Here is a 13,213-nt window from a genome sequence, read left to right as displayed (position 1 = left end):
ATACTTTCAATACAATTTTCCTGGACTTGACCATACATATATCTAATTGATTTTTTTATAAAACGATAAAAATGGTAATTTTAAAATTTTCCAAAGCAAAAAATTGGCTAGATTACGACTCAAGAGAGGCAAATAAGGAGAGCGCAAATCGAGAGAGTTCCACAGGTCGACCCCTTCGGAGCGAAGAGAACCACTATAAAAGCGCGAGCCGCGTTGCTCTCTCGCTCAGTCAAGTTTGATTTTTCACGGTGTGTAGTTGCGCTGAATCCACGGTTCTCCTCATCTTTTTTTTCCACAAAGTTCATGCATAGCTCGGCATAAAGTTAAGAAACAAATAACCAGAAAGCAAAGAAAAAACCAAAGAACTGGGCTAAGTAGCTGAAAACTAAGCGGCAAAAACACAACAATAAAGAAGGCAACAGCTCCCCCGCGCACACTACTGTACGGTTGTGGGTGTGTGTGTGTGTGTGTGCGTGTTTGCGAGTGAAAGGGATAGGAAGAGCAAATCAGGAGCAGGCGAAGGAAATTTCTAGTAAACACACACACAATATTTTTTTCTGTGAGTGCATTTTTTGCCCACGCTAAAGGAAAGAGCACAGAAAAAGAACCCACAAACAAAAAAAACAGGCTCCCAGCGTCGACACCAACGTTGTTGTTGTTGTTTGCTGCAGCAGCAACAGCAATTGCAGTTGTTGCAGCATCGCAAACGAGAGAGAGTAACTGAGAGGCAGATAGCAAGTTGGTGTTGCGGGAAAAGGAGCCGCCGAAGAGAGGAGCAGCACAAACAAATCAGAAGCACTAAAGGTAAGTGGCAAAACGATCGGCGAAGAGCGATTGAAAGTGGAGACAAAAATAAAACTGCCGGCGAATGCGAATGTGAAAGCGAAAAACAAAACAAAAATACAGTCGCGGTCTGTTAATACATACATATACATAAATGTACATACATATGTAAGTAAGCAGAGCCTTACAGTACGATTTTTCTGTTAAATAAAGTGTAAAAGTACACGTCTCGTACTGGGAAAATTGTACAATAGGAATTTAGGAAAAATAAACGAATTGGAATCCCTTAAAATTTTCCATTAGATATCAAGTCTCAAATGGCTTTAGAGTGTGCCCTATGTATGAAGAAAAACATGTAATATTTTCGTATTGGACTCGAAATTGGTCTACGTGATAAATTCAACCAATACGCACGCACGCATCCGAAAAATAAACTGAGAAAAACAAAAACGGAAAACCGAACAGCTGCCAAAATGTGAGGTGGGGGGGAGGGGGGTGAATTGGGTGGTATTTTTCTGCCTGCACAAACATGCGCGCAACTTGTTTGTCTCATGTTTTTATTTTTGTTGTCTCCTTGTCTTTGGCTCGCCTCGTGTTTATTTGCATTCTTGGACTCCTCCTCCTCCTGCAAGTTTGCATGTCATCCGATTCCCTCTTGTCTCGTGGTCTCTTTCAATCTTCCCATTCGCTCATATTCCAACGGAAAAATGTGTGTTTGTGTTGTGTTGATAAAGCCTGTTAACAGTGGTGGTGTAATATCATATGTATGGTCCGGGGATGAAGCCAGAATTCCAATTAAACTTAACAAAAACTGTTAAATTAAATTGCGGTACTTTTATTATATATTAAACAACTTCGATTTATAATAGTGGTTACCATCACTAAAGTAAAAATTTTATTTTACCGGCTAAATGTAGTCAATTTGAAAGCTTAAAAAACTATTTTAAATTAATTTTTGTTTTACATCCAGGCTTAAAAAAATCGTAAATATATATGTATATATGGACATGTCTTGTATTTCTCAACGTACACACTGGAAGTTAATATCTTGAAAGTTTTCCATTTGCTTCCAGATCAACATTTTGTCGGATCAAATATGTTTTGTTTGTTTACAAATTTTGTTTTGATATTTCTATAAACATATGTACATGAGTTTATAAAGTACATTCATATACATGCACCTACAAAAGTGCATCGATAGCCCTAAACAGTTTATTGTATATCTAAACGTCATTAAGAAAAAGTCTTTCAAGGTATACATTTCCGATATACAAACCTATATAATTATAAACAATTTAAACTTTTGTAAACTTCTGATTGGAAATTATTGAATGAACTTTGGGGGAACTAATATTTTTGCGTGCACTGTAAAAACAGGCAACATACAATGTTGCTAATAATGCTTCTTCTTCGTATTATTCGGCTGCTGGGTTTTGCAAAATTTTTGCGACGCAATTTCAACAGCGTCACTTTTATGCTTTTCCCCCTACTCTTTCGCTCTTTTATGCCCAAGCTCTTTTCTCCCTTTTTCCCCGATTTCGGGGTTAAAAAAAGGAGAGGAATATGAGCGGAAGAAAGAGAGGAATCAGCCGAAAAGTGTTTTTGTTGCCGCTACCGCTACCACGTTGTTTTTGTTGTTATCAGAAAAAAGGGGGCACAACAAGTGCGAAAGCAGCAGCGGCAGCGGCCGCAGAAGAAGAAGAATGGAGAAAGGAAGGAGACGGCAATAAAAACATAGAAATTCGTGAGACGCACTAAATTTTCAAGGTTAAACCGGGCAAAACAAACATAAAACCGGTTACAGCATATATATGTATTTATATGTACATAGGACGGGGGGATACATAGGAATACAGGCGGTTAAAGAATTCAAGGAAGAGGCGGCGGCGAAAGCAACAGCGACGCAATATAAAGCACACAGACACACAGGCAAACACAAAACAAAAACAAAAACAAAACAACACATTAACACCAAAAACAACGCAGACATAAAATTCAATGCGGCTTTATGTTTTTGTTTTTGCTGATTGGTCTTTATGTTTTTATTTGTAATTTTGCTTTGCTACACGAGTCGCGGGGGAAATGCATACGAAAACAAAGCAAAGAAAAAGGAATTGAAATTTGACTCTGCCAAAAATTAAAAAAAAAAATATATGTGTGTAGTTTTATTTAAAGAATTGCAAACTCTTGAAAAAGCAAAAATGCACTGGACATTCAGGAGTTGTAACTTTTAAACCAGTGATAAGAACATCGAGTAAGAATAGAAACAACAAATAGCAGCTGACAAAAAACATATTTATATACATAGGCATATTTATCTATGTAAAAAAAATACATAAGCACATACAATAACACTTTGGAGTTGGTGCGATAGAGACAACGCTAATGTTTGTTGGGGGTTGAAAAGCTCTAACGGTAACTGAATTATGTGGCTGCTGCTGTTGTTGTTGTTTGACCTTGAATTTTGACTGTAGGGGAGTTTCGATACATGTCTATCGCTATCCCGGTCACACCAAAGCCACCATTGACAAACATTTTGCAATTTCCAAGACGCAGTACCGTTATACACTTGTGGCCAAGAGAATAAAGCTCAGGAAAAGGGGGAAGAATATTTAAAAAAATATATATATATTTGGTATATTATTTTAAATATGTTATAATTTTGATTGGATTTTATCTACCACTATTGTAAAAAAAAACAATTTGTTGAATATTTTAAAATTCCCCAGTTTTGCACTATTTTCAAATAATAACTACAAATATATTATAATAATGACATGGAATTAATGTATGTTTTTAATATTTCCATGAACACAACTACAGTTCTAGGCAAATGTTATTTGTATGCATTTTTAGGCGGTTTTTCGTTTTCACATTGTGCACCGCATATAGTTCCTTATGTATTATTACTATTATTATTATTTTATGATTTAATGTAAAGGAATTTGGCTGTCATATTCTCAGCAAAAGGTTACAAAATAGTCATTGCCTTTAAAGTTAAATATATGTACATATATGAATAAATATATAAATGCAAACTTCTCCGCTGCCTGGTGCATCCAATTGATTTGAAACCCACCTCCATTGAACGCCTTTTCTCTTAATTATTAATTATTTATAGAAAAATAAAGGGACGCGCACCTGGTGCCAGAGTACAAAGACCAAACCCAAACACACACTCACATCCTCGCTGTGCATTTCATAAGGAACGTAGAGAGCGGAAGGAGCATGGAAGTGGAATCGAACATCAAGCATCGGGCCACCAATGGCAAGCACCTGAAATCGCCATCTCCGGCGGGAGGAGGATCCGATTCCAAAGAGAGTTCCGTGGAGCGGGAGCTCAACGGGGAGATTCAGGCGGTAGAGCTAAACGGAGGCGGTGCCGGTGGCCAGAATGGGCACATTAAGAAACCGCTCCCGGTGGATGATGGCAGGATTAAGCGCAAAGCCAAACGGTTGATCGTCCAAAGACAAAACAGTGGCAGCGGCACAACCGGTGGCCATGCGAGCCAAACCAATGGCAATGGAGTGGGTGCAGCAGGTGCCATCGCCTCGCCGATAGTGATCAATGGTATCCTACCTCCGCCCGGTGGCTATGTGGTGCCCCATCGCCGCTGGAAGAATAGCCGTCGCTCCCGAAACCTCAACCGTGGTCGTGGTCTGCCAAAGAAGGGTGGTGCCGGTGGCAAGGGAGTCTGGGGTCTACCCGGCTCCGAAGCCCTTGCCGAGGTCTATGAGGACGAGAATGATCCGAACTATGATAGTGAGTGCAACGATCGCAATGTGGAGCTACGCGAGGTGATCACAGAGATCACACCCGAGGAGTTCTTCAAGCTGGCTGAGCCCATTGTCTTGGAGTACTACGAGCACGGGGACACACATGAGGTGGCCGTGAGCTTCGATGAGATACTGCAGGGCCCGTTGCGCGAGCACATCACCAGCATTCTCGTGGAGATTGCTATGGATCACAAGGACTCTCAGCGTGAGATGACCTCGGTGCTGATCTCCGATCTCTATGGCAGGGTCATCACCGGCAAGGACATCGAGAAGGGCTTCAATATGCTATTGGGCAATCTGCCGGATCTCATTCTAGACACTCCAGAGGCGCCCTTTATGCTGGGCAATTTTATGGCCCGCGCCGTGGCCGATGATTGCATTCCGCCAAAGTTTGTGGCCAAAGCGGAGGAGGAGCTGCGTAATCTACAGCTGGGTGAGCATGCCGAGCACGCTTTACGTCGCGCCGACTCGCTGCTGCACAAGCAGGGCTGGGCGCATCTGGACAATGTCTGGGGCATGGGTGGCCCCCTGCGTCCGGTGAAGACGATCACCAAGCAGATGGAGCTGCTGCTCAAGGAGTATCTCTCCTCCCGCGATGTGGCCGAGGCGCAGCGTTGCCTGCGTGCCCTAGAGGTGCCCCACTATCATCACGAGCTTGTCTACGAGGCTATCGTTATGACACTGGAGTCCCTCAGCCAGACCACCGAGGAGGCCATGTGTGAGCTGCTTAAGCAGCTGGATCTCACCTGCTTGGTGCTGCCCGCGGGCATGGAGCAGGTTAGTATTTAATCAAAATTATTTCTTATACAAATTGATGTAAAGTAAGCAGTAGATCCCACATTAATCTAATTAAATTGCTAATTCAATTTCATAATATTTTTATCAGGGCTTCATTCGCGTCTTCGATGATATGGCGGATATCGTTCTGGATGTGCCACTGGCTTATATAATACTCGATCGATTCGTCGAGCGCTGCAATCGCGCCGGATTCCTTACCGATAAAATAATAAACAATGTGCCATCGCGGTAAGTTGATAAATAATTAAACTATAATTTAGGTAAAATATAAAAAGTATGGCTTAATACAAATAAAGTACCATTAATAATATCAGTAATAACAGGCAGTAAGCAGATAATCAGGGATCATAATTAAATAGTTTGTAGCTGGAAATATCAACTCGTAAATCTTCAAGTTGAAGGTGCAATCGACACTCATTCTAAGTTTTCTTCTTTTTTTTCTATTGATAACAATATAGAATTTCATACGATGATAAAGAACGTTTGTTTGTGAAAATTTATACTCCGTGGACGAATACATAATAAACGCAATAGAGCGGAGAGTCGAATTGTGTTTACGTAATCTCTTAGCAGTCGTAAAGGCGGTATGGCACGCCCCCAAAGTATTACCCCCCCGGCATAAAAAAAGTGCCTATACACTGTTGTTTACAAAATATACACACAGCTACAGGCAATATAATAGCACCAAAGCTTTCAGTGGAAAATTAAGTGTTTCAAAGGGCTTGACTTAAAAGTTGCTGTTAATATATCAGATTTCCAAAGAACACAAAATTTTCATATAATTCTAAAAGCTAGAATCATTATTAATCTATTAAAATAGTTATTTTCCATATAATTAAAAGATTTAATTTTAAACACTTGCCTTTAATTGATTGATTATATTTAATGATATTTAAATATATGTTTTTCAATATCATTTAACGTTTAAATTTCAAAACATATGCCTTTAAATGAATTTTGGTGTATTAAATCACCTGTTGATTTAGAATTTTCTATTCAATCAATATTAAACTTGTTACTCTGTTTATTATTTATTACATATTTGATTTATTTTTCATTTATTTGCCATAAAACGTTGATTATATATGTTTATAATACATGAAACATGAAGTAAATATAATATTTCATTCTTGTTTTAAGTAAATAAATATTTGGAGTTGCTATTATATTGACGCCTACTGTACATAGTAAATGTGGGTTGTTACGTGCGTTTTTTTTTTATTATTTATATATACATACATATATATATTTTTTTGCCGGCTTTGACTTGTTTATTATTCTTTCATTTTTTGTTTTCTTCTTTTCGTGCTTTTGGCTCGGTATCTTATGTATGTATATATATATATATATGTATTTATTTATATATACATGCATATGTATTCTTAAATATTATATTATGTATGTACGGAGAGGCGTATCGGGTACATATAGACGTGTTTTGTTTGTGGCCGGCTTGTTTGTCCGTGACTGTGTGTGTGTGTGTGTGTGTGTGTGTTTGTTTATGAAATTTCTATTGCGCAGTTTAGTTTCGCTTTTGGAATTAACATTAACTATACATAGACATACATACATATTTATACGTATTACTGACGCGTCATCCGTTGGGGCAGTCTTCGTTGTTGTTTATATATTGTTGCTGTTGTGCCGGTTTATCAGGTGCCGGCTAGTTATATTTATACTGGAATGAGTATTTATGTTTGCCTATATGTTCATATAGCCCCCTTACTTGTAATCGTAGCCGCCTTTACTTTTTTTTCAACTTTCCGTTTCTTTGTTGTTTTCTAGTAATTTTTTCCTCTCTCTATTCCATTTGCAACAATTTAGATGAAAATACTAGAAATTCATTTAAAGTGTCAAGAAGGTTATAATTTAAATTTTATACATACAAAAGTATAAACATTTAGATTTACAAGATTTGTAGATTTATTTATGAATAACTTGGAGTGTTTAGTAACTTTTTAGCTTAAATTTTGTTTTCTTTGATCAATAACATATCGAAAAGTATTGGAAATCCTTCTTTATTACAACATTTATCGATAATGGCGTGATCATTGCTTATCGCTAGCTATTTATGTATCGTCGCAGGCATTGTATGTACATATTTCTGCTTTTGTTTGTTGCTATTTGAATTGTTGGTGCAACAACCTACATTTAGCTCAAGATCGTCTTGAGTGTCTGTGTGTGTGTCTGGTGTGCTGCTGGTGTTTGTGCGAAGGTAAGCATGGCGGCCAAGTTGCTGTTATCGACCTGCTTGCCACTCCCACTTTAGTTGCTATCGTTGTTGTTGTTGTTGTTGCTGTTGTTGTAATTGTTCGTAACTGCACTTGCATTCGCCTTGACTGCGGCTATTGCTCTTTGCCACTTTTAACGCAGCAGCAGAAGCAACAACAACAACCACACAGCCCAACAGCAACAACGACAACAACAACAACAACACTAACACTATTCACTTTGCAACACCAACACACTGACATGAGAAACTATATGTGTGTCGTCGTTCTGCCAGCGTCAACGCCAACGTAACTGCAGCTGCAAAGAGCTTGCAAAAAAAAAAAATGAAAAGCTGAACTCAATGCCAAGAGACACTCACACATAACGGTTGATGGGGGAGCTGTGCTGGCAAGCATAGCTTTTTTTTGTCGCTATTAAATCTAGCTGTTAAATTAAACCTATTAATATTTAATGAAATAAGATACATACTTATAACTTTTGTATGGATTCTCGCTTCCCAAGTTTATTTATATTTTTAAAAGGACTATGGGTGCAAAGATTTAAAACATAATTTAATATTTTACAATGTAAAATGGTTTCTCATTTAAATTTACTAAAATTAAAATTTTTATTGTCATTTAAAAGGAATATTTTGTACCATTTTCAAAGATTTTCCCCGCTGAAAAAACATCCTTACAAATTACTGGCCGGTAAAAAGCCACATTGGCGACACTGTATGGGGCTTAGCTCCTCTCTGCGCTATGTTATTGCATTGCTTTTGCTTTTGCTTTTGCCGCTGCCTCTGATTTTGCCCTCCGTGTATATGTGTGTGTTTTTTGTTTTGTTTGTGGCAGTGCACTTATCTTGTCGCATTTTTATTTGACTCTTTTTTCTTAATACGTTTATGTTGTGTAGCTATGTTTGTATATACACTGCGCGTCATCAGATTAGCGCCCCCTGAACATTCTCGGGTAATGTCTAATATTATCCAAACTATCAAGGCTAAAGCCATAAAACTTTTTTTGACGATACTTTTAATAATATTCTTCAAAATAAGATAAGGTACATAATGATAAGTATAACAATAATATTTTATTTATTTGAAAAGAAGATGTATACCAAAAATATGAATTTAATTTTGCGTCATCAGATTAGCGCCCCCTGCTTAAATTTAATGAATTTTCACTTAATGCTTAAGAACTAGTAGTGTTTTATGTTTTATCTTATTATTTACTTATTTTCTAATCAAATTAATAGTGGGTGGTCCCGCCCCCATTTTCCAGGACCTCACAGATCCTGCTGGGAAGTGACTCGTATAATTTCTCAACGTATTGTAATGATATTGAAGACCAAGCTTCTTTAATCCCGTCGATGAGCTCCAATTTTGTACTATACTGCTTTCCAGACTCGTATACTTTTCTCGAGAGCCATCCCCACACGTTCTCCATTATATTTAAGTCCAGAGAGTACGGCGGCCACTCCAGGACATCAACGTTTTGGCCCTGTATCCACGATTTTAAAGATCGGGCAGTATGGATTGGAGCGTTATCGTGTTGAAAACGCCATTTAAGATTTCCAAAACAATTTTGAAAGTGTGGGAAAGCCGTTTTTAAAAGATTATTATACGCCACGGCGTTCATTTTTGGGGTGAGAAATTGTAACTCATAGGTGCCATAATGGGATATGGCTCCCCATACCATTACAAAACCTACCCGGCTATGTAAACGATCTAAAATATGCTCTTCTTTACGCATGTCATGGAAATAATAATTATAGCCATCAGGGCCTTCTAAATTAAATATGTTTTCATCGGAAAAGACTACGAAGCGCCACTCCTTTGACCATGTCATATGCGAGCGAGCAAAATTTAGGCGCATTTCCTTTCGTAACTTATTTAGTTGTGTTTTTTTTTTTAGTTTTAGTCTTTTCAAGTGTTCTGCTTTTTTTATGACTCGTAATACCGTGGACTTGCTAGCTTCCACACCGCTTTTTTCTTTAATTTTGGTAGAAGAGTCGTGTGAATTAGACGCATGTCTAACTATAGACCGAATGTCTGCTTCGGAAAGAACTCTGTTGTTACCGCCTTTCATATTTTTACCATAGCCTTGTTTATTTTAATGAAAACTGGCTATAGTTTTTCGATGCCTTCCTATTTTTTCAGCAATTTTATGTAAAGATAAGCCACTTTCACTAAAGGCTTCGATCTTAGATTTTTCTTCTAAAGATAGGACAGTTCCTTTACCCATTTTGATTCTTAGTTTATGAACAATTATTCAATTAATCAGCACAAAAAATTTCACAACTGTACGCTAAAAATTACGCGAAATAACTAAATTTGAATTTACAGGCGCTAATCTGATGACGCAAAATTAAATTCATATTTTTGGTATACATTTTCTTTTCAAATAAATATAATATTATTGTTGTACTTATCATTATGTACCTTATCTTATTTTGAAGAATATTATTAAAAGTATCGTCAAAAAAAGTTGTATGGCTTTAGCCTTGATAGTTTGGATAATATTGGACATTACCCGAGAATGTTCAGGGGGCGCTAATCTGATGACGCGCAGTGTAAGTGTATTTAGTCTCTCACTTGGTCATTTATTTATAGAAGCAACAATTAAGGCTCCAGCAGTCTGCTGCTGCTGTTGTTGATTTGCAGCTTAGAAATCTTTGATTGGTCTGTGGCTCCAATAAAAACAGAAAAATGAACAAAATTAAATAAATAAAACTAGTTTTAATGCTCCCATTCTCCCCTCTCTCTCTCTCTCTGCATCACTTCCTGTCTCTTTTGTTCACCCGCTACTTTTGCACAGCTGTTTGCAAACTGCAGCTGGGACACCGACATACAGAGAGAGAGAGTGAGAGAACCCCTCTCAGAGACACAGAAGAGAGCGCGAAAAAGGGTCAACGGTTCAATGAACTTTTGTGCAAAATCGTTGTTGGTTTTGTTTTATTGTTGTTGCTGCCAAATTTACGCCAAGCATTTTGCAACATTTTTGTTTTTCGTGCTCTTTGTTTTCTTGTTCTTTGTTTTGAATTATTTTATTTAGTCTTATTTTTTCTTATTTGTTTATGCAGCATTGCATAATTGTATAATTGCCCACGGCGTAAGTGGGAAAGAGAGAGTGGCAAAGAGGTGTTATTATGAGATTTTGCTTAATTAATCTACAGTGGCTCACAGTAGAATTTGTGCATATACATATCATGTAGCAGGATGAAAGGTCTCCAATATCGAGAAACTATTGGTTTAATTTCTAAAACAATAGGTTAATTTATTGCCATCTTAAAATATACATTTGACCTTAAATGTTGATGCAAATCAATTATTTCTGTCCTTCGCATTTCGCTCTTGAATAAATATTTATAATTAAACAAGTTAGAATTAATTAGTCAATTGTGATCCCATTTTTACCCACTATTATTATACCCTTTCAGGGTATTATAATTTTAGTCAAAAGCTTGTAATCATGTGAAGGAGTCATTTCCGACCCTATAAATCATATATATTCTTGATCAGCATTAACAGCCGAGTCGATCTAGGCATCTTGGGAAGAAACAATTTATTTTACTAATTTTTTTAATTTTTTATAAGGGGTGTTACATCGTTAAAATTTTGCAAAAATTGATAAAAATGTACATTTTTTTAAATTTTTAATTGAATATGCAGATTTGTTAAGCTACTAAAAACTAACAGGAACGATTTCCGAATCAAAATTAATGCATTTTTGGCATAGTTATGGGTTTTTTAAGATTTGATTGTTAGCATAGTCATTAAAGAATATTAATAAATATCGTTTCAAAGAACGGGAATTAAAGCTTACTTATGATATATTTCCTATTCGATCCTAACTCAATGGCAAACTTCGGCTTCCCGAAGTTAGTTTCCTTTCTTGTTTAATTATTTATTGCTTTATAATATTAATAATACTTTTTCCATATTTTATCATTGCAGTGGACGCAAGCGTTTCGTTTCGGAGGGCGATGGAGGACACGTAAAGCCGGCCACCTTGCCCACCTTGCGCGATTAAACGGGAGACTAAATGCTGCTATATATATACAAATATATAAAAACAACTCCAGCCTCCCAAAAGGACACCTAAAAAAGCAAGATAAAAAAAATTAACAAAAACATCAAATTATAAACTTGAAAAAACAGTAAAAATGAATACAACAAAAATTAAAAAAAAGGAAAAGAAATCACTACATTTATAAGAAAGAATTCTATCTGGACGCGAAGTGTGAGGAAAGGAAGCTGAAAAATTGTTAATTTTGTCGCAAATATTGAGCTAAAAAACACAAAAAAAGAAAACAAAACAAAACAACAATCAATCAATCAATCGGAATTTGATCTCCGCTTAAACTATATTGCATAATTATGATACCTACATACAACGTATTTCTATATTCTACATACATATATAAAACGTAAAGCGGAAGTATATATATATATTTTAAAGATTTGTAAAAACAAGATAACGGAAAAAAATAAAAATAAAAAATGAGAGAATCCAGCCAGAGAAGAACTCCGAGGATATTGAGAGCAGGATCTGAGATATGATTGTGTAGGATCAGAGCGAAACGATGTGGAGGAGAACCAGAGGAAGAACCGAACATCAGCGTACTTAGCACGCTGTCTCACTAAACATGCTTTCGTACTTGAGAGCGGACAAAGCATATATTACTTATACGAAACTGTTGAACACAACACAACACAACACAACAACAACATCAACAACAACACCACCCATCGTCCAGAAAACTCATTCACTTTTGATTTGTAACTTAACAACTGTTATACCATCCGTATAACACACACGTATATACGCAAATTCCATTGATTTGAAGTTTTTGAAGATTGTTACTATTCCTTAAGCGCGCATTAATTATCACCTCTACGATTTTCTTAAATATCGCGTATATATATATATATATATTGCTTAATTTGTATTTTACTTTGTGCGTGTGTTTGCGGCGTACACATAATTATGCTTAATTTTACACATTAACAAATACATTTTACCACGATTCATTTCTTCTCTTTACTAACGATCGTTTATTTTTTTATTTTTGGTTTGAATAAACGTTGCATTTTATAAGATAAGATAAGAAAAAGACTTTGCTTTCGCCCCAAAAAATGTATTTTTTTTTACACAATTGTTTTACCATTTCATGAAGAAGAAAAATTCAACATATTTGTACTCACATTCACATACACCTCCACACATCTTTATATTAAATATATATATATATATAATATACATATATAAACTATTGTGTTAAAGCAGAAAATATAAAAAAAAAGGAAAAATTAAGTAGTGTCTTTAAAATTATTCTTTTCGGGGATTGTATGTATTTAAGATGGATTTATGACATCTGTTTTAACTGGAAAAGACATTGTTTCATCATTGTTTTTCAACATTTATATTTATATATTATATAAAATATTTTAACCCTGAGATCTTGTTATTTTATACGGTTTATCTTATATTTTTGAAATTTTTATATGGAATTTTATGAATTTATTCTATTAGGAATATTTAGATCCAATTGCAAAGGTATACAAAGTTCAGCGTACCGAAGCTACCTTCCTTTTTTCTTGGTTTTAAATGAAACATACTAATTAAAATCAAACACTTAA

The 13,213-nt window shown here is 36.1% G+C and overlaps 1 protein-coding gene across 1 annotated transcript; it reads left to right on the top strand.

Annotated features, from left to right (window-relative positions):
• The first annotated feature begins 220 nt into the window (after nt 1-220).
• Nucleotides 221-12,887, top strand: Pdcd4 (Programmed cell death 4). The gene is made up of 4 exons (XM_020951451.2): nt 221-804; nt 3,905-5,337; nt 5,447-5,586; nt 11,528-12,887. Exons 2-4 carry the CDS (start codon nt 4,012-4,014, stop codon nt 11,601-11,603), a joined length of 1,542 nt encoding a protein of 513 aa, XP_020807110.1. The 5' UTR covers nt 221-804; nt 3,905-4,011; the 3' UTR covers nt 11,604-12,887.
• The last annotated feature ends 326 nt before the right edge of the window (nt 12,888-13,213 follow it).

Source organism: Drosophila serrata, unplaced genomic scaffold (genome assembly GCF_035046125.1).
Source record: "Drosophila serrata isolate PLE 108 unplaced genomic scaffold, ASM3504612v1 contig_362, whole genome shotgun sequence".
Classification (NCBI taxonomy): domain Eukaryota; kingdom Metazoa; phylum Arthropoda; class Insecta; order Diptera; family Drosophilidae; genus Drosophila; species Drosophila serrata.
The sequence above is the reverse complement of the archived record's forward strand: the minus strand, read 5'-3'. Positions and strand labels throughout refer to the sequence as shown.

What these genes read in the sequence shown, in the direction of transcription:
- Pdcd4 (XM_020951451.2), top strand. Translation starts at nt 4,012, where the DNA reads ATGGAAGTGGAATCGAACATCAAGCATCGGGCCACCAATGGCAAGCAC. An exon ending in TGCCCGCGGGCATGGAGCAG is followed by an intron (nt 5,338 to 5,446) that starts GTTAGTATTTAA and finishes TATTTTTATCAG; the next exon opens with GGCTTCATTCGCGTCTTCGA. An exon ending in ATAAACAATGTGCCATCGCG is followed by an intron (nt 5,587 to 11,527) that starts GTAAGTTGATAA and finishes TTATCATTGCAG; the next exon opens with TGGACGCAAGCGTTTCGTTT.